Source organism: Peromyscus eremicus, chromosome 15 (genome assembly GCF_949786415.1).
Source record: "Peromyscus eremicus chromosome 15, PerEre_H2_v1, whole genome shotgun sequence".
Lineage (NCBI taxonomy): Eukaryota > Metazoa > Chordata > Mammalia > Rodentia > Cricetidae > Peromyscus > Peromyscus eremicus.
The window spans coordinates 85843804-85864367 of record NC_081431.1 but is presented as its reverse complement, the minus strand read 5'-3'; the positions used below and the strand labels follow the sequence as shown (position 1 = coordinate 85864367).

Genomic DNA, 20564 nt, shown 5'->3' with positions numbered 1-20564 from the left:
GCCATCTACTGGCGGTCCTTCCTAATGCCAGTCTTTCCTCAGTTCTTGCCTTTTCAAAGCTCCCTCTCAGTGCCTGTCCACTTTCTCAGCCGTGTGTATCACTCCAAAGGAGTGCAAAGTCATTGAACCAAACACAAACACAGGGATACAAATGACAACCTCAGCAAATCACTGGAAGGGGCAGTCAAGCTTGAAGCCACACGACCCTGAGCTGAAGGGGACTCCTGAGATCGTACTGCTCAGTTCCCTCCACCCTCCCTGATCATCTGCACAGCATTCGGCGAGTGCTGGCCTAGCGTGCAGGAGGGCCTGGGCTCCATCACTGGCATTGGAGGGAGGAGGGAAGAGGGAGGAGTGTAGGCATGGTGGTGCTTGTGAGTTTGAGGCCTGAGACCCTGTCTAATAAAACAAAAGGCCCAGGAAGAACTAGTGCTAAAGATGGCCTGCCCAAAACATCCCATTGGCCTGATCCCACAGCAGGCTTGTCTACGTCTCGGTGACTTATCTCTAACACGGACACAGATGAGTGGGACAGCACCCCTGACACCTCACTGCCTGGACTGTCCCTTCACTGCTCTGTGTTTGGGGATCCTTACCCTTAGTGAGTCCATGTCTATAAAACGGAAGCACAGTTCCTACCTGGAAGTGCTGCTGTAAGACTGACGTCCGACCTATACCGAGCATCCAGGTATTGTGAGTTCAGACTAGGAGTCTACAACGTGTCAGAGATTGAGTGCTTAAGTGAGTTCCGCCACTCCCATTTGTCATTCTGTCAATCAGCCTGACAGGGTCAAATGTGGCGTGGGTGGGCACTCAGAACAAAGCCAGGACTGGCACCGCCTCTGGCACAGCTGACTTTGTGTCTGTATTTAGGGCACAGTTAAGTTCCATAGCTCCAGGATGCCAGCAAGAGTCGAGTATTGGGTAACTGTAGTTACAACAGCAGGTCACCTGGTGGCACTCTTGCCATTTGGCAGGCCTTTGGGGGTGGGGTGGAGTGATTGCCATCACCATTCCTGGGGCTTCAGATGGTTTGGGGGACCATCTATAGGTACCTGGTGACATGACAGCCACTTGCTCTTCCTGCTTGTACGACTACTTCACTTTTAAACGTTTGGCTTCTTCGAAATGGTCTTGCTATGTAGCTCTGGCTGGCCTGGGACCATTATGTAAACGAGGCTGGTCTTGAACCAGATCCTGTCCCCGCTTCCTCCTGAGTGCTGGGGTTACAAGGGTGTCGTTATAGCTGACCTCACGTTTACAATTCTTAGCGGAATAGTCACTTAATGCTCAAGATGCACAGGTGTTGTTTGCAGCTTACTGGCTACACCTGCATCCACTGATGTCTTAACTACTGTCTGCAGCCCTGTCTTGCTGGTGCCAGCCCTGTCACGGCCACCAAATACAGTTTTAACTAAGTCTCTATGATTCTACCTACCAATAAAGACTCATAATTCAGATGCTGGAAAGAAAACCTGTTAGATCAGAGAAGCTGAGAAACAGCCAGCTGACTTTCCTTTTCAGCCGGAGGCCCAGCGAGAGAGCGTCTCTGTTCTCCCAAATCCTCGAATCTCCAAGTCCCTCTCTACTCCTTCCTGTGTGTCTTCTCTATCTACACTCCTGGCTTCTCTATGACTAGTTCTTGTCAAGTAGTCACTGGCTCCATCCCGATCCAAGGTTCATTTATTATGTCTCAGAGTTTCACAGTGCGATCAAGTATCCTACAACACACAGGACAATCGAAACCTTTGTAAAGTTAAGCAGTCCTCTGCTAGTGGAGCTCTGTGGACATTTAAAACCTTCACTTATGGGTAAGCCTTGATGTTGCGGCAACTTGATACAAATGCTTAAAGCCTGGTTGTCAAAATTCTAAAGCTCCTATTTGTGGACATGTTTCCCCATCCCATGTCCTCCAACCCTTCAGCACAAGAGAACAGACTCGGCTTGACTGGGACATGGCCTGTGTGGCATGCCCACCACCAGGCCCGGGCCTCTTACAGGAAGCGCCCTACAGATACATACCATTTTGTTTCAGTTCAGTGTTGCAGAGGGGGTGGGCGATGGTGCAGGGGTGAGCACTGAAGTAGAGGCCCGGCCTTCAGCGCTGATGTGTTTGTGGCATGTCACGTCCCTGAAGCTCCAATTCCCAACCCTTAAAATAGGAAGATGGCACTCCTCTCAGAGCTAGTATAGAGTAAGCACTGGAGAGGGAAACATCACTGCCAGCCAAGCCTTGACACACACACCACTCAGAGGTGCCACCTGCAATCACTTTATGGCCAGACGTGATTACAATTTCCTCCAAATTAGGTCAGTAGGAAACAACATGCTTGCACTGTTTTGGCTCCCACCAGGTGGCACTGCTTCCCAACGAGTATTTTTTCCTGGGGAGTGGTGCCAGGACCCCCTTTCACAGTGGCTCTGAATTGGAGCTCCAAGAGGAAAACCAATGAAGCACCTTGCTTGAGTCCAGTGCACCCTACCTCAACCTCCCGTCCCCCCTGCACCCCTACCCCACCTACCTCCCATCCCACACGACAAATGCTGCAACAGCATTTGGGGATGAAGAGCTTCTGGTGACAATGAGCAGTGGCTGGGCCTGTGACTTGGAGGGAAGGGCGGGCCTTTGGAACCCGGGTGCTGGGCATCCAGCACTTCACAGAAGAGCTGATATACTCGTCCTTCCACACACCTTGAGCCAGGCATGACATTTTCAATAGGGTGGCATTGGGGGAACCATACACTTCTGAGATTTGGCAAAAAATTACTTTTACATGACTAGGCACAGTAGCTGTGATTTATACACAGTAACTGGTATTAAAGTGACTTTAGGAATCCAAGCTTTGCAAGCCAGTAATGAAGCTAAACAAGAAAGGATGGGCTGGCTAGCACGGCCTGCTGTCTCTGCCCGAGTTCACAGTGAAAGTCAATAGCACAGCTCTTCTTCACTCAGGGCCCCTGGTCACAGCTGCGGCTCCTCTCTGGGACCCCAGAACCTTTCTCATTGTAGCTGTCCTTGCTCCCCGAAGAGAGGAAGACAGAGATGCAGGGCCACATTTCCAGTCAGAGTTCCTTTTATCCCATCTCGTGTCTCAACCACTGTTCTGAAAATGAATGGGTGTGCTGTATGTGTACACACATTTGTATTGAGAAGAAACTCCCGAGGGTTATGGGGTTGGATTTTTGTCGAAGCGTGCTTCTATGTGCTTCATTGTCTCAGCCTTAGAATGCTCTCATCAGCATACAGAACTGAGTAAAGATGTCTCCCAGGCTTAGAATGCTCTCATCAGCATACAGCATGGAGTAAAGATGTCTCCCAACCTTAGAATGCTCTCATAAGCATACAGAACTGAGTAAAGATGTCTCCCAAGCTTGAGTGGATGCGGCTCTTGAGTAACAGATGCTATTAAAACTTGAAGTCTTTTAAAAGCTGGAACCTTTTCAGAAAAAAAAAAAGTATATTTTTAGTATATAAAAAATTACATGTTAAATTCACCTACTAAGCAGACTTATTTTATGGAGTAATGACGGAGTAACAGACATACACCTTGGCTATGTAAAACTGTGCATATCTACCATTAACTGGGAGGTTTCCAACTAGACAAACTCTTCAAGGTAGGTAAATTTTGTTGGCACATGGGGCAGACAACCAGCTCTTCCGACGGGTTTCTGGGTCCTCTTCCTCCTGTTGATAGAAAAGTCACTGCCTGAGGCCCTCAGTACTATTATGCAGATCCTTCTCTTTCTTCACGTGATCCTCTGAACACCGTTCAAGAGAAAACATCTCACTTCACACCTCCCTTCTCCTTGGACTAAGCTGGTTTTTACAGCAGTGACTTAGTCTAGCCCCTCTGGTCAAACTCTGAGCTTCCAGGCGTTCTTTCCTCAACCACTGAGCAGTTTTCTCAGACACCAGAGGCAACATGTTTTTCCTGTTTAAAACCTGGTAACTTCCAACTTCAGTCCACTCCCGTTCTCACCCCATTCTACTGTTTGCAACCTACCCTCCTCGTTACAACACCCTTTACCATTAATGTTGGGCTCCTCCTTTCCTGACGTGCACCACAGCCATTTGTCTCATTTTCTGTCACATGCTTCCTGTTCCCCATGCAGTCATGAATCCTGTCACACCATGAAGCTGGGCTCAACTCACCTCTCCCAAAGGCCTACAAAACCCCTCTGGAGTCACGTCCTGTGACAGCATCTTGGGAGATGGTCAGGATAGCATTTCAGGAGCCCTTAGTGCACAGCAGGAGCGTATGGAAGGAGCTATGGAGAATCTTGGAAAGCCAATGTATCTGCATGTAACGGTATGACTGCACGCCTAGTTAGATGCTCTGACAAGCTCTGACACACAAACCAGGGCAGCACAAATCAACGTTCCTGGCACCACTGACTTAAGTTGAAAAGAAAAAGAGAAGCCACCGGGATGTCCATCGACAGAACAATGGATCCATTTATCAATACTCATCCCTGTGAGACTATTTCAAGGTGTGAAAATGAGTGTCAGGAGTGCAGCATGGGCCACAAACCACATGAGCAGAGCTAGGCCCAGCGGGCTGTGAGAGAAGACTCCCTTTCAGACAGGTCAAGAAGAGCACGAGCAGATGGACTGGTGGGTGAAGGGCGAGAGCTGTGGGAGGCTGGTTAATGTAAAAGTTCATCCCTCCTGGGAGGGAAGCTGGTGCCTGTTGTGGCTTGAATGATAATGTCCTCCAGTCTCAGGCACTGGTGACTAGTGACAGTCTGGGGAGGCTTCGGTGGAGAAGTGTGTCACTGGAGGCAGGCTGTGAGAGTTCAAAGCCTCCTGCCATTCCCAGTTTGCTCTACTTCCTGCTTGCAGTTGAAGACAGCATCACACCCTGTTCTGGCCTCCATACCTTCAAGGCTCCATCATTATGGATTCTAACTCTCTGGAGTCATTAAGTTCAAATAAGTTTTTCTTCTATAGGTTGCCCTGGCCATGTGTTTTATCATGACACTAGTACAGTAGCTAACACAGTGCTCTATGAACAACCAAACACACATGTGGCCAGGCAACAGTCTAATACCCTTCACAGTCTCCTTCCTGCCCACGCTGAGTACCAGGGGTAGAGGCACTTCAGAAAAACCTTGTCAGCACAGCGGGCACACTGGTCTCCAACGTGTTAGAAATGTCTGATGGCTTTAAGACTTTGCCTCCCACAGACAAAAAAGAAAAAATAAAAAAGAAGAAAGAAATCAACAATATGAAAAAATTGGGTCCTTTGTGCTGTGATTAAGGGGGATCCTAAAGCAGATCTAGTTTCTCGGGAGACGGGCTTCACCCTGTTTACGAAGATGGCCATGACATAGTCTTCCCTTGCTTTGGAGGCTGCACTGCTGACCTGCACCAGGGAAAGACTGAGGAACATCCAGGCGGTAAGTCATGCTGGGAGACACTGCCTATGTGAGGAGGGAAATGAACTGATTCTTTAAAAGACAAATTACCATGAAAATCACTTCCAAGTTTATAAAACTTGCAATAAGGCACAATTCATAAGCTGTTTTCATTTTTTTTATTGCTGTTAATTCAAGGAAAAAGGTTGCATAAAATCCAATCTGTCCTAGAAATATAAGTGGCCTTTCCAGTACACATTTCAAATATCAAAGTATACGGTAAACATACAAATGAGGAGGAGGTAGCACACCTCCTGTGTACAGTACAGTATCTGAAATCATAAAACAAGCCCGTAAAGTACACCCGGCAAGTGAGCACAACAACCTACACAAGGCTTACTCTCCCCTGAACAACTCAACCACAGCTTAACAATTTAATAATGTGGTCCAAAAATACCCAGATCAAATAAAATATATTTAATCAAAATAATTTCCTTTACTTGAACTTCTTCTTTTTAAATTAAAGCTCTCATCTACCCGGTCACACTCCCCACTTCTCTCCCCATAGCGCCTCCACAGCGCCTCCCCCTGAAAGTTTCAGAATGTACATTGGTGCTATAAATATAAATGCTACTTCTGAAGTGTTGAACTAGCTTCTTTTTCTTCAAGTTTTTTTTTTCCTTTGTCTCACAATGTCAGGCTTCCGAACCCAGACCAAACATTTCAGTGCCTCTGCCACAGCCCGACTGCACTCCCCATTACACCAGCCAACCATTTCTCCTCTTTACCGAGGAATGGAAACCTCTTACCCTTTAAGCTTATGACTATGTGGTGGTACTTTCTCACTGCTCTTGAGAGTAGCAGTCACTGAAGATACATCCAATCTCCCAGATAACCTCAGTGCACTTCAGGAAATCAAAAAATTACCTGGAAGCAATTTAGTACATAGATTGGCTTTTTTAAAAAGTTAAAAAACAAAAAAACAGCAGCATTAAACTTAGTGACATGACACTGACATGATTAAGACCATCTCAACACACTCAGTCTCACATTATAGTCAAGCATAGTGGTCAACGGTCATGAAAGTGACTGGCTTATGGTTAGGGAGCAGACACCTGACTTTTGTAGAAACCCACAGCTTCGGTTCAGCTGCACAAACCACACACATGGAAACACGGTGTGACACTGTGACAGCTGCTGCGGCAGAAGATGACATCTTCACTCAGCTAGTGTCTGATCAGGTCAAGGTGGTAGACAACAAGTAGAACTGGTTGCTGACTGCCGTCACAGACACACGCACACAGAGAGCAGCATTCACACCAGTGTGTGCACCGTGTCTCTGAAGCAACAGGCTACGAGAGTCTGCTGGAAGGAAAAGTTCTCTCCTCTCAAGGAAACAAGGTTTGTCCAGGTCACATTCTCGGCTTCCCGCAGGCTGACTTCCTCTCTCGCGCTTGTTTTCATGTTATGTGGACAAGTGCTGCATGTACGTATTCGCGTGAGGTTTGTGGGACATATATACACATCTCGGGAATCTGACTTCTACACGTATGGTGAAACACGTTGCCCTTGGTTCATTTCGTCCACAGAGCAGGTTACAGAGTGCGGCAAGGACACTGCTGAGCACTCCCGCGGCAGGCCGGGAACAGGGTCCGAGTGAGCAAGCCGCAAGCAGCACAGCTTTTTTCCAAATCATACAACTGTCACCAGTGTCGTGAGAACAAATAAGGTCAACACACAGTCTAAAGATTCAGTAAACATTGCACACAGCAAGTATTCAGTGTAAAAAAGCACACATCAATATTGTTTGTTCGAAAGTCTGTCTGAAATTTAAGTTACACATATCATACAAGCCTGCTGTGGAACCAGGGGACCAGAGGCTCAGGAGCATCGCATTCTTTCTTATTTTGGACATTGGTACAAGAGAAATGAAAACGCCCAACTGCATAGAAATTTAGGAAATGTACAAAGAAACAAAATACCTTTCCTTTCCTCCCCTCCACACCCCATGACTCCCCACACTTGAGTGCATTAAGTAGGCAAGCTTTACTCGTTCAGTCTGCAGAATCCAACGTATCATTAGAAGGGGGGAGGGGAGGTGCGTATCTCAGTCTGTAAGTGCCTAAAACAGGAAAGACAGACGGCTAAGTCACCGCTCATGACTGCACATCACAAACCACTACACAAGACTGCAAATGGGCATGCTTTCAAAGGCCCTTCCTCAGCACTAACTCTGGTCAAAATGGCAAGTAAAGTACTCTCCCAAAAGCAATGGCCAGCCTGTGCTTCAAGGATAACCTAAAGCTTTGAGGATGCCTAATAGTTTCCTGATTCAAGAAGACCTTCCCTGGGTAACATCTGGCACAGTGACAAAGCTGGCCCACACCCACACCTAGTTAAGCGCATGCTCTTCTTTCTGAAGTTAGCACTTCTCAACTTCACTCTTGTTTCCTAACTCCTAAACTGGTGTTCAAATTATTTTGTTCCTATAAAAATGCAATGGACTCTTGGAATTTCTTCTCTTCTGTGTACTGAACTAAAGGGCAGCATGGGCACTATGTGAGCCAGCTGGTTGACTCTAATCAGACTAAAAACCTTTTATGCCAGATAACTAGCTTACATCTCATTTTCAATATTTGAAAACTTTGCTTCCTCTGTGAAAGAGGATTATAACTCTTCAAATACAGCATTGCAAGCAAGGGACTTAACATTTTAGAATTTAGATTTCCATGATATTCCTTGAGCCCTTGAAAAGTGCCTCTGGTGTTTATTCCTTAGTGACAAACTAAACTTCCTCTGACCTTTGTCGTGCTACGTGGATCTACACTAGAGTTTCTCTGGTTGCACTGTGATTTGTCACTGAAAATACAACCTCTGTAAACAAACACACAAACGGATCTTTCTGCTAAGACAGAATCACATAATCAAGAAGGAAGAAGAAACGGGGGACCTCAGAAACAAGTCCTCTGGGAGTTAGTGTGATTACCTTGTTGACTGGCCTCCATGGATGACTGCTTACAGTCCTGTGCATAATGTCCGCTCACACCACAATTGTAACATGAGACATTCCCATTCTTCTTGGGCCCAGAACCACTGGTGTTGGCAACTACATTAGGTGCTGGATATACAGGGTACAATCTCCCAAATCCTGCCATCTGCTGCATGCCATAGTTGGCTTGGCTCCCCATGACTGGGTCATGCACCAGTCCATTTGCATATGGAGTCTGAGGCAGAAAAAAAGGAAGTTGGTTCCCATTGCTCTGATGTGCTTGGTTGAGGTAGCTGCCATTGCAAATGGATGGCAGAGTAAAGAATGATGGGACTCGGTACACTGGTCCAGGCATCGGATTGGGATAATAGTAACTACTTAGCTGAAGGTTTCCATTGGTCCCACAGCTGCACCTTCGCCCACACGAACCACAAGGACCTGAGCCCATCTGCTGTGGTGGCACTAGGGTCCCATTAGCGTTCGTGTTCCCCACAGCATTGATGTAAGATGTGCTATCGCTCTGAGCAGTACTGTGTGTCAAGGCGGGGCTGGGGCTTGGGGCAGGGCCCGGGGTGTGGGTAGGAACAGCAGGAGGAACTGTGGACTGGGCTTGACTGATGCCTGCACCCGTTGGCTGGGCAGAAGTGGCTGTGTTGAGCACACTAGAATTCTGGGTGGGTAGCACACTGGCAGCAAGGGGTGAGCCTGGAAAGGTGTAGGAAGCTGGTGGCTGTGCAGCTGAGAGGCCAGCCGCTGGAAGAACTACCTTCACATTGGTAGGCTGAGGGACTGTTCCTGGGTTTCCCTCAATCTGAGGCACCATTTGATTTAGTCCTACCAGTTGGGATGCAGATTTTGTGATGGGGTCCGTGGTAGCCACAGGAGATCCCGGGAAACTACCTGGGTTATGGACAGGAATAAAGGCAGTGTTTGGTGATCCAATGCTCAGACTTCCGCTTGGCTGTTGTGGAATAGTAACTGTGCAACTCTCAGACGATCCCTGTGGTGGTGGCAATTTTAGTCTCTGCAAGGTTAGCTGCAAAGCAGGAGTACTACTGTGTGGAAGGAAGGAGGATGGGATAGGTAAAGGGGAAGCCAACAATTCCAGGTGTTTCTCTGATTCTCCAGAAGCTGAGGGGCCTAGGATTCCAACAGGGCTTGAATTTGTGGACTCCATCACTGTAGAAATCGCCATAGGGTTAGGAACAAGCATCCCTATTGCTTTGCCATCTGCAGATTTGGGTGAAGGAATGACAACTTCTGACTTCTGGGCACCATTGTGCATGACACAGTGTAGAGTTGGCATAAAGGGAATATGCGGATACTTGTGTGAGGTCAGTGGGGCTTCTAAAAGGCTTCCATTCTCGGTCCCCAGGGAGACAATCTGAACAGGTGGCTTGACAGTGACAGTCTGGTTGACAGAGCCATAATCTGTAAACCTGGCTGCTGATGGGCTCCCAGAATCTTCAGAATTGCTGTCAGTGTCTAAAGAAAACAGCAAACGTGAATTAACCCAGGCTGAATTCCTACTTTTCTTACTAGCACTAAAATTTCAGTCTATCTAAAATTAATTCAAGTCTGCTATGTTTTGCTCTGTCACAATTTTCAACTGCCCGAGCTTTCAGTATGCTTTAATCTCTAAAACAACAACAAAGGTCACTGGAGTGTGAGACACAAGAGATATGCATGCACTACTACTTGATTACTGAGAAAAGCATTAAACAACAATTTTAGGTAATCTACTTAATTCTGTACCATCAAAAACTCGATTTTAAATTTATCTCATGAATGATTCAATTTAAAGAGTATGATCAGAACAATATTTAACTCAAATGCTTAAGGTAGGAAATGGACTATGTACTTGTGCTACTATATATTCAATAGGGAGCATTTAAAGCTACTTGTATTAGTCCTACAATGAATATTCCGGAACACAAAAGGCGGATAAGAAAGAAAACACCACCATTTCTCCACAACTACACAGAGACACAACACTGTGCTTCACCTACGTACTCTTGTAGCACACCACGGTACACACAAGTCACTCCAGCTCCCAGACAGGGCAGAGAGGAGCCAAGGCACTAGCTGGTGCAGTGTTTACACGTGGTAAATACTGCACTGCAGTCTGCACAGCTCATTCAGTTAGATGGAGCACTAACTGTAAAAATCTTTCTGCTCGTGAATTAAGCAGGATTACACGTGGGACTTAGTGTTCATTAAGTCAAGAACTGGTTACATGTAGCTAGCAATGCTAAACATCCTTGAAACAATTAATTAACTTTCCTACAGAAAAGCTAAACAGAACCCACTTGACACAGAATATCAAGTATTATTAACTGAATTGTCTCAATTTATATTAGAAGGGAGCCGAATTAATGAGTGAATGGTTTTATCAAATATGGCCCCTAACATAAATTATTATACTACTCATTATTAACGTCAGAAAGAATCTCCCTAAATTAATAACCTCTTCAAGGCACTGGATGTGTACTATCCATCAGTGCAGAGTTCAGAACAAAAATCAAGTCCAAAAAGAAAAAAGAAGCCATCTTTCAGATGCTCAGTTAAATTTCCACATGAATTCAAACCTCTAGTCTCAGGCACAGTGATAACTGATTTTTGGAGCACTACAGGGATCAGGGGGAAGGATGTTTGTGTACTGACTTGGGAAAGCAGAAAGTCTCAGAGCATCATTACAACAACAGAGCCACACGCTTCTGAAGGCCTTTGTGTGCATCCCAGTGTGTGCCTGGGAGCACCCTGAGGGACTCTGTCTCTGGGGAAGCCGCCATGAATAAAGGGAATGTCCTCCACACAGGCCTATCAACTACAGATCTGAGAACAAGAAGGGATGCTATCAGAGTTACCCACAGATCCGACAACCAGGTGAAATCTGCTCAAGACTCACAGAATTATCTGCACACTCCACAGAACCAAGTACAATGTGCACCACAATATACTGAAGGCCCGTCTACTCTAGATAAAGCATAAAGGTCCTCTCAATGTTCCATAGCTCTGAGGTTATTTTTTCCTAAGAGGAAACTATGCAGAAGTGCAGTGTGGTCGCACATCTGTAGCACTGACCACTGCAGGCTTCATTTGATCTGACCGTGAAACAACCCAAGGTAAAGACCCACTTCAACTGTCTGCAAAGTCGCAGTATCCTGACAGGCTATGACAGTGACACAGAAGCTCAGGTCCCAGCAAGCTCAAAACTGTGCAGCAAGAAGCCACATCTGGCTGAAATACCACGGTGTTAAGAATTTAACAGAAAAACTGTCTGAGACTGCGCTCAGCATGGTACCCTCACTGTCATGAGGTCAGCCTTTAGTTGTGGGTGGCATATCTGAAGGACAGCATCCTCATTAAACACAGACCTTCCAAGGGTCTCTTACTGTCAGACCAGAATGGTAAGTCTCTCCAACGAGAACAGCAGAAATGTCAAAATCAACTTTCTCAGAAAGGTGAAAACTAACTAAAGGCCTGGAGCGATCATAGGGTGTGTAAGAGAAATCGGTCAATCTCTTATGAACGGAGATCCTTGTCCTACCCTCATCCCATCTCCTCCCCAGTCCACAGACAGTAGCTTTGAAGACCACTAACATAGCCATCACTAGAGAGATGTAGTGTGGAGTCCTCCCAAACACTGCCCCACAAGACCCGGCCCCATGTGAGCTGAGAGGTTGCTGTGCTGACCATGCCAGTCCCCATCCACAAGACAACCCTGTTTTGTTACAATCCCTTTCCCTGTCTATTGACTTCACATGCAGTGAATGGTCTTTAAATACCTTTAATAACAAATTTTAAGTCAACAGCGGGTTGTTTAAGAGATAACAGTTTCATCTGCCCCCACCTCTTTCTATCCCTCTGCTAAAAGCAAACCTCTGTCCTTTTCTTCTTCACTTTCAAAACTTTCTCTTCCATCATGTCGTGGACTAGACGGAGAACTGTAACTCTCTGAAGATGTTTCTCCACATGTGTCATGTCCAGATCCAATGTCCAAATTCATATCTAAAAACAACAGCTCTAAAGTTATGTTAAACAGTTATATTAATTTTCAAATGGAACCATTAGAAATTTGTCTTTGATCTGTGTTAAAATTCATTATTAAGTAGCTGATCAATACATATTTAAAACAAAGGCATAGAACAAGTCAATTTTACTAACTTAATCAGAATTAGTTTCTTGTAGGGACAGTCCAATATCACCACTTTGAGCTATGTTCTAAGTCTACAGAGTCTATCTCCCTAGAGCTTGCTAAAGAAATCCTCCAAGAGTAGGTGGTATATCATAATATATGTTCTGTTAAAACCACTAGCCATGCCAGAGTATTTAAAACAACAACATGCTTCTCATCTAGCAGACTAGGCAGCCCCTTAACTTCTACCCAGAGGCCATTCCTATGCCAAGACAAGGCAGGGTGACTGCAGTAAGGGCAACTATCAATTAGTGGCATTTGTTGTGGGCATACTAGGACAGAATATTCTTGTGTCCACTATGAGTCACTCCTACACCAATCCAGACTGTAAACTTCACTTCTGTAAACCCCACTGCTAACATAGCTTTTGTTACAGCACGTTTACTGCACAAATCCATATAAGCAGCTATGTCTGTGTGTACATGTATGTGTATGGGCATGTGCCTGTGCACATATGCAGAGACCAGGAGGGCGCCATGTGTCTTCTGTCACTGTCCACTTGCATCCCCGAAATGTAGTCTCTCCCTGGTCTGAGGGCTCGGGTTTTCTGTGAGGCTGGAAGCCAGAAGCCTCAGCAGCTGCCCCTGCTCCTGCCCCCCATTTTCAGGGTTAAAGGCTCCTGCAAGATCATATCCAGTTCATTTTGTGGGTGCTGCAATAAGAACTTGAATCCTCATTATTGTGCATCCAGTGTTCCTAACCACTGAGCCATCTGTCCAGCCCCCAAAGCACAGGTTCTTAGTAAGTTCTTAATGGTCTCTGTGTGGTAATGATCTATCTCTTAGAACGGAGTTATAAAGTGTTTTTTTTTTTAAAGGACATGATTTTACTGAGTAGTCTAGTCTGGCCTTGAATTGATAATATTTGTGCTTCAGCCTATAAAGCCCTGGGATTTCAGGAGTGTGCTACTACCATCACTACCACTGAGACATGCAAGTTTTCAAAGAAAATACACTGCCAACAGAGATGACTAATAGCACAGGCTGTTTCCTGGAAGCAGAAAACACAGAAGGGAGCAGTGAGAAATCTTTATTTTGTTCCCTTTCCTAATTCTGAGGTGCATGAATATACTGTCAGTCAAAGGAGAAATTAAAATTTAAAATAAAATTTTAAAAATTAAAAGTAAATGGTGACACCCATCTTAGACGGACCACACTGTTTAAAGCTGAACAATGCACTAATCAGAAGGACCCACTATCTCAGCTCTTACACACTATCTGCATTTCATGACAGCAGCTGCTCCACACGGGTAGAAAATAATTATTTCCAGTTTACTGAATTCTTAAAGGCTGTTCTTTGTTGGCACTGTAATCCTTCAGAGGAAAATAAACGGGTTTGTTTTCTTAGGTTGGGGTTGTCATACATCTGAATTACATAAAGACATCAATGAGACAAGATGCTCAGAGTACACTTTATTCATAGTCCTGCCTGATAAATGTGAGTCAATTACACAAATGTGTATCCAGACACACAAACATACTGAAAAAACAAAACAAAACAAAGCACACTCAAAACAACCCCCAAATAGGACAAGGTTTGACTTACTCAAAAAGCCTAATTATCATAAAACTTGAAAATTAGAGAGATAAAGGGGAAAGGAATTGGAGTTTGGGATGCTTCAAGGCTTGTAATGACTTAAAAATGTGTATTTTCTTCTGATTTAGTAGCACAAGGAGCAAGAAGTAAATCATTGAGCATCTCTTTAGTCAGTGCTAAGTCTGTTCACAGGCTGTTACGTGTGATTTACAATTAGGGGAGGAAGACGTTATTTCTGGCTTATACACAACAATGATACAACTTGAGAGGCCACACATCTAAGAAACAAGGATACAGAACCAAACCCAGGGATGGCTCTGACCAAAGTCCATGAGATGCTTTCTGGATATCTGGGCCGAAAAAAGATAACAGCTGCATTGCAGCATCTGGGGGAGCCCGAGTTCTGGAAGTGTGTGAAATCAGAGTGGGACCTCGTAACTGGTGGTGCACACAGGACTTGCTCAGGAGAGTACCTCAGCTAAACACGTTCTTTGAAAACAAACATGGAAGCAATGTGGAGAATGAGCCAGGGGAACAGGACAGGAAGCCCTGGCAGGAGTGATTTCTAGTCCGCCACCAGCTGACCAACCTTTTTCACCATCTGGAACATCAGATAACAAAGTGCTACCACATGCTCCTGGACCACATCCTTATGTAGGCAGGATGGGTTTTTCTAGCTCATCTTTCCCCCTTATGGTGGTCTGAATGAGAATGGCCCCTATAGGCTCAAACGTTTGAATGCTTGGTCCCCAGTTAGTGGAACTGTCTGGGAACAATTAAGAAGTGTGGCCTTTTTGGAGGAGGTGTGTCACTGGAGGTAGGCTTTAAAGTTTCAAAAAGTCTACACCACTTCAAGTTAGCTCTCTCTGCCTCTGCTTGTGGATCAGGATGTGAGCTCTCAGCTACTGCTCCAGCACCATGTCTGCCTGCCTGCTGCCATGCTCCCAGCCACTGTAGTCACAACTCACCGTTTGAAACTGCACGCCCTAAATACAACAGGTTTATAAGTTGCCGTGGTCATAGTGTTTAATCACAGCCACAGAAAAGTGAAGTCATCCCAATTTAGCTAATACAACAAACTGGCATGATCTGAGATTCAAAATACAATCATTTTTCTTTCTATACTATTTAGTCTGTCTCTATGATCACCTAGCTGAAAATACATCCTAATTTAGAAATATTCTTGTTACTTTTGTTATATCACAAATTAATATGCTGCCAGGACAGTAAGATTTAAAAAAACAAAACAAAAACCAAACCCAAACCAACCATTTGTGGAATCAGCTAGTTACTGTCAGGTGCACACACAGAATATTTTCCTAGAGGTCTATGGCTTTTTCCTCTTTTTCAATTTTTTCAATTAATACTACAGGCAAATAAAACACAAAAAGCAACTGATGAACTAGAAAAAGAGGGCTTTTCCATCAGATGAACCTTAATCCTAAAAAGAGGGACTTCAAGTCCCTACCTTAAAGATGGTTGGTAAATGGAAACTAAACAACCTAGTCCAACAAAGCTCCATAAGTTAAGTCATCAAATATAAAAATGTCAGTAACATTCTAAAATTGACTCTGCAAGAGTATGTCTAGATTTCCCTGAGGGTGTTCCACAACGCTGAGAGAAGACTGCCATAATGTCAGAACCAGCCAGCTCTGCAGTAGAGACTGGCTACTGCTGACACGACCCCTAAATTACCGTTTTGCCTTCAGGAATATCTAACAACGGCCTGACAACAGCTCAGGGTCCACTGAGATGTTACATTGCAGATGTAGAGAGGACACTGGAGAGGAAGCCTTCCTTACCTTTCCCAGGACTGCCATGAGCGTGCTGAGGAGCAGAGAGTCTAACACCATTTATTCTACTGCTCAATCTGTTCTCCGTTTTCTTAATTTTCTCCCTAAACCAAACCGATATATATATATAGAAAATCAACACTTGTAAGGCCCTCTATCAAAAACATTAAACACAGTATTACTAAAATCCTCCAGATATTTGTATCATTAAAAACAAACTCTATGAAAAACCTAGAGTGTCACCATTCAATGTGCTTCTGAGAGCTCTGCCCTCCACACCAAACACATTCTTTGATAGGAGCTTTCCTTCCATCACGTGCATGGTGATAATTTCAACTACAAATGTTAACCCCAAAACTAAAAGAAAAGTAAAAATCAATGGAATATACTGTACACACACACACACACACACACACACAGACACACAGACACACAGACACACACACACACACACACACACACACACACACGCGCACTAAATACATCCATAACCAGATACTGAATGCTTATCTTTCCTAATTTTTATTACTGAAAACATTAAATTCAACCTACTTTTCTATCTGTGGCTTCCCTTTCTTCTTATTTACTGAAGATAAGCTCCGTTTTTCAGCAGAGTGCTAGTAGAAATAAAAAAAAAAAAAAGACCTCAGCTACACCACACATTGCTGTAGGTATCCTTATTCTAGTATCAAACACAACAAACACCATTCTCCATCACAAACTAACAAATTTTGATTTCCAGCCCACTTCTGAAGTTACCTACAGAAGCACTAAATAAAATGTACACATTCTATGACAAATACTTAACATTAATCATGAGAAAACTGTTCTAAAACAGATCTCGACTTTCCTTTATCTGACTGTAGGTCTCCTTAATTGCACTCTGACTTTGCAAAGTCAAGCAGTCAAAAGCATACTAAGGCATACTTCCAGAAGTGAACATGCCCTGTGTCTTACACTCCTGCTCTGAGCAGCGTGGTGAAATCTCACTCTGTTCCACCCTCCTGGGACACAAGCACCCCTTGTCTAGCACATCTATGCCACATTCACTGCTGGCCTGAGAGCAGCTAAGCACATGAACACAACCACATAAATCATGATACTCTACTGTTACAACTTATTTTATAACGTTACTGTTGAGAATCTTGTACTAGGCCCACTTATAAAGTTGATCATAGCTTTGCACTCATGTATAGGAAGATACCGGGTTTTCAGGTACTCTACTGAGTTCTGGAAACGTTACCTCTGGGGACAAGGGAGACTACTGCCCCAAATAGACTATGATCCAGTGACTAGTATTTGCTATGGGTCTTCACATGCAGCTCAGACTGACATATTTGTCACACTTAAGAGAAGCCACAGACATTGGAATAGAGGGAACGAAGAATCAGGTGGCTTTAACAAGGAGACCATTAATTATGACAGTGATAACTTATAATTTCTCAAAATGCTTTTGTCCATAAAAATAGATATGAATCTGTGTATTGGTCAGAAACATAATAAAGTTCACAAATCAATCTTCCAGACAGAATACACTAGCAACATGGGAGTTTCCTGCCCCAGTATGTGGTGGTATATTATAGAAATGCACCACCAGCAGCCTCCTCTCATCACAGCAGGTCATAAGGAAGCAAACATCCGCTTAGCATACGCAAGAAAGTGGGTAACCTGACTAAACACTACAAGGAAAGGTCAGTGTGAATATTCCTATCATCATATCAAGATAGTGATTTAACAGATGAATAATCCTTTTGAGACCAAAATAATAATAATAATGATGATAATAATAATAGTAATAATAAATTGGAACAATTTAATGAAACCCTAGAACTAAAGACTTGAAGTGTCTTATTAAATTGTGGTAGTCTTACAAACAATCAAAGTTATCTAGATCCACCTTTTCAGACATCAGGAATTCAATTACACATATGGATAAAGGCTCCCACGGAAACATTTCCTCACTTCTTACCAGAGAAGCCACCTGACCAAGGCCCACAGCACTCACTCCTTAGGAAAGAAAGAGCAGCAATGCTTTTGCCAAATGGCCCCAAAGCCACCCTGACACATACCTGGTCAGCCGAGGCCACACAGGGCTCTGGGTGCTGGATGGTGGCACAGCCTTGGTTCCTCCAATCCACAGTTCCATTCTGTTCTGCATACTGCAAGGTAAGCCCATCCAACGGAGAACAGCTCGTACCAACACTGCTAACACAAGGAAAGACAATGACAGTGTCAAGTCTGTCCCCTAACTCAACCTACTCCCCCACCTCAAGGAAGAAGCTACAGGAGCCTTTCTCTAAACTCTCCTTTCTGTCTGTGGAGTGTCCAGTCATCAGCATATAGGTATATGGAAACGAGTATACTCGGAGAAGTAAGTGACATCGCTATAATTTATCAGCAAGAGTCTACTTGCCATTAGTGCCTGTGTGACTGAGGTGTCCCTGCGTCCACTGTCAGTCAGCTCAACAGAGACACTGCACAGCCTGGATCAGGCAAGAACTGCTGAGTGAAGAGCTGTATGAACAGGTACATGAAGGATCAATAGTGTGACGGGGAACCCCCTCAAAATACAGACAACAGGACAGGCCTAACGCATCCAGAGAATGAAGTTATTGGGGACAGACTGGGTGTTGAACACTGTTAACCAATACAGAAGACTGAGGATTCTTCAGAGTGTCTGAAAAAAACAAATGTAAAGTCTTCAACTGCAAAAAACGGGGAGAAGAATTCAGGGGATGGGGAGCTGAACAGGAGAACTGACAGGAGAAGAAAAAACTCACATGAAAACATCAAAGACAAGCAGAATGTGTGAACAGCCCAACTCATAAGGACCTCAGTGACTTTTACAAGATGGCTCAAGAGAACAGAATAGAAGGAATATCTGAAAACATAAGCTGGGAATTTTGTAAAACCAAGACATAAGTTACAGATTCTAGAAGCAGAATGCAAAAACAGCTACAAAGTCTATTACAGACAACTAAGAAAACCCCAAAAGCCCCAGGAGGAAAACACCAAAAGAACAGCAGAGATCGGTTCAACAATAGGGTGACAACTTCAGATCCAAGAGCAGGCTAAGTGACAGCCTTGATTTGAGAGAAGGACCAAGGGAGCTCCAAGACCATCTACAAACACAGGAAGCAGGCACCCCCAGAACCAGCAAGGGCCCTGGTACAGAAAGCAGGAAGCCTTGTGGCACTCGAGTGAGCAGGGCAGTATTGTTGCTATGTGAGCTCGAAATCACATAATGATTTTATGTGGTCTGCCAGAGATCAGAGGTGGCTGATGGGATTTGTACACAACAGGTGAAAACTATATGACCAGAAGAAAGTCAAGTATAGACTCAAAAAGCTAACAGCAAATAACTGCCAACCTAGAATCACTATCAAGCAAAAAGACTTTAAAATGAATGGGGACAACAGAGATGGAAGAAGAGTGGATGGGGTGGGGGGGGAAGGGGGCGGAGGGAGGGAATGGGAGGAGAGGAGGGAGGGAAGACTGTGGTTGATATGTAAAATAAATGAAAAAATTTAATAACAAAATTTTAAAAATGAAGGCAAGCTACATTTTTTTCCTTCAGATTAAAAACAAACTGCACTCAGAGTTAAGTGTAGCTCAGTGGTAGAGGGCTTGCCTAGCATTTGTGAGTAGCTATGTCCAACATCTAGTAATACAACACACACACACACACACACACACACACACACACCCCTGCATTTACCATATACAGATATATTTCAGGAAACAGTGCTTTCATTTAAAAGGAAAGCCATCATGGGTGGGTGCTTAGGGACAAGAAGGAACAAAAAGGGACCAAAATGAACACTAGAAAAGGGTGTCACAAAATTTAAAACTATGAAGAAAATGAAAATGCATGATGATTGTGATTTATAACTCAGAAAAAAAAATGAAGTCCCAGTGCTCCAAGTTCCTCAGATCATCTGCGGAATGCTGCAAGCACAGATTTACACTAGACTTGAAGAGGGGAACGATGCACAATTGGGGGGGAAACCACCAGAAAACAAAACACATTAACTGTGACAGCGCCACAGGAGAACTTCCTCCAGAAGGCTGCAAGGAAGGGGACAAAAAAAACAGCAGGCAAGACAGCTGAACAAACCGTCAAGAAACACACCGGAAGCTTCACTCAGTGTTAGGTTAAGGTGCACGAAGGCATCCTCGCTTTATTATCAGATACCTACTTCCCAGCGGGGCTCTTCCCAGCGTGTTTCTTGTGGATTATGGTGTGCTGTAACACATCTAGGGCAGAAAAAAACAGAATTATTTCAGGGCACTATATGCTCTCCTCACTGCAGCAGCTCCCCAGTGGTGGTCCCTGCTGAGGACTGCCACCCAGTTCCCAGCATAAGGGGAGTTTGTGCTTGTTTCTGTGAGACAGGGTCTACTACACAGTCCAGGCTGACTCAGATTCCAGCTCTGCCTCACACTCCTGGATGCTGGACTACAGGTGTGCACCACCACACCCAGCTTACAGAAGATACCTTAACACATCTTCAATTACCTGATATGCTACCAAATAACCTCAAATGTGCATACCAATCTTGCTCAAAATTATGCAAATTTAAAATGAGCATGTTACTTCAAACTGTATTTACTTCAGGTAAAACTCTTTATTTCCATTTTAAAAAGGATGCCCATATTTTTAAGTCTGTAAGAAACACACATATCCATG

The 20564-nt window shown here is 44.4% G+C and overlaps 1 protein-coding gene across 3 annotated transcripts in view; it reads right to left on the bottom strand.

The window, feature by feature from the left end:
- Nucleotides 1-3576: 3576 nt before the first annotated feature.
- Nucleotides 3577-20564, bottom strand: part of Zcchc2 (zinc finger CCHC-type containing 2) — a 48305-nt gene continuing 31317 nt past the window's right edge. Inside the window, exons 8-15 of one of the 3 annotated variants that reach the window (XR_009383347.1) lie at nucleotides 20074-20131; nucleotides 17944-18079; nucleotides 16427-16491; nucleotides 15884-15978; nucleotides 12230-12358; nucleotides 8345-9832; nucleotides 7341-7480; nucleotides 3577-3685 (exon numbers count right to left, since the gene is read on the bottom strand). Coding sequence is in view for 2 of the 3 variants with exons in the window: in XM_059281151.1 (XP_059137134.1) it covers nucleotides 7413-7480; nucleotides 8345-9832; nucleotides 12230-12358; nucleotides 15884-15978; nucleotides 16427-16491; nucleotides 17944-18079; nucleotides 20074-20131 (2039 nt within the window). In the remaining variant the exon portion in view is untranslated. Of the gene's footprint in view, nucleotides 3686-7134; nucleotides 7481-8344; nucleotides 9833-12229; nucleotides 12359-15883; nucleotides 15979-16426; nucleotides 16492-17943; nucleotides 18080-20073; nucleotides 20132-20564 lie in introns of those variants that run through there. The other 2 variants (XM_059281151.1, XM_059281152.1) reach the window with 2 other exon arrangements.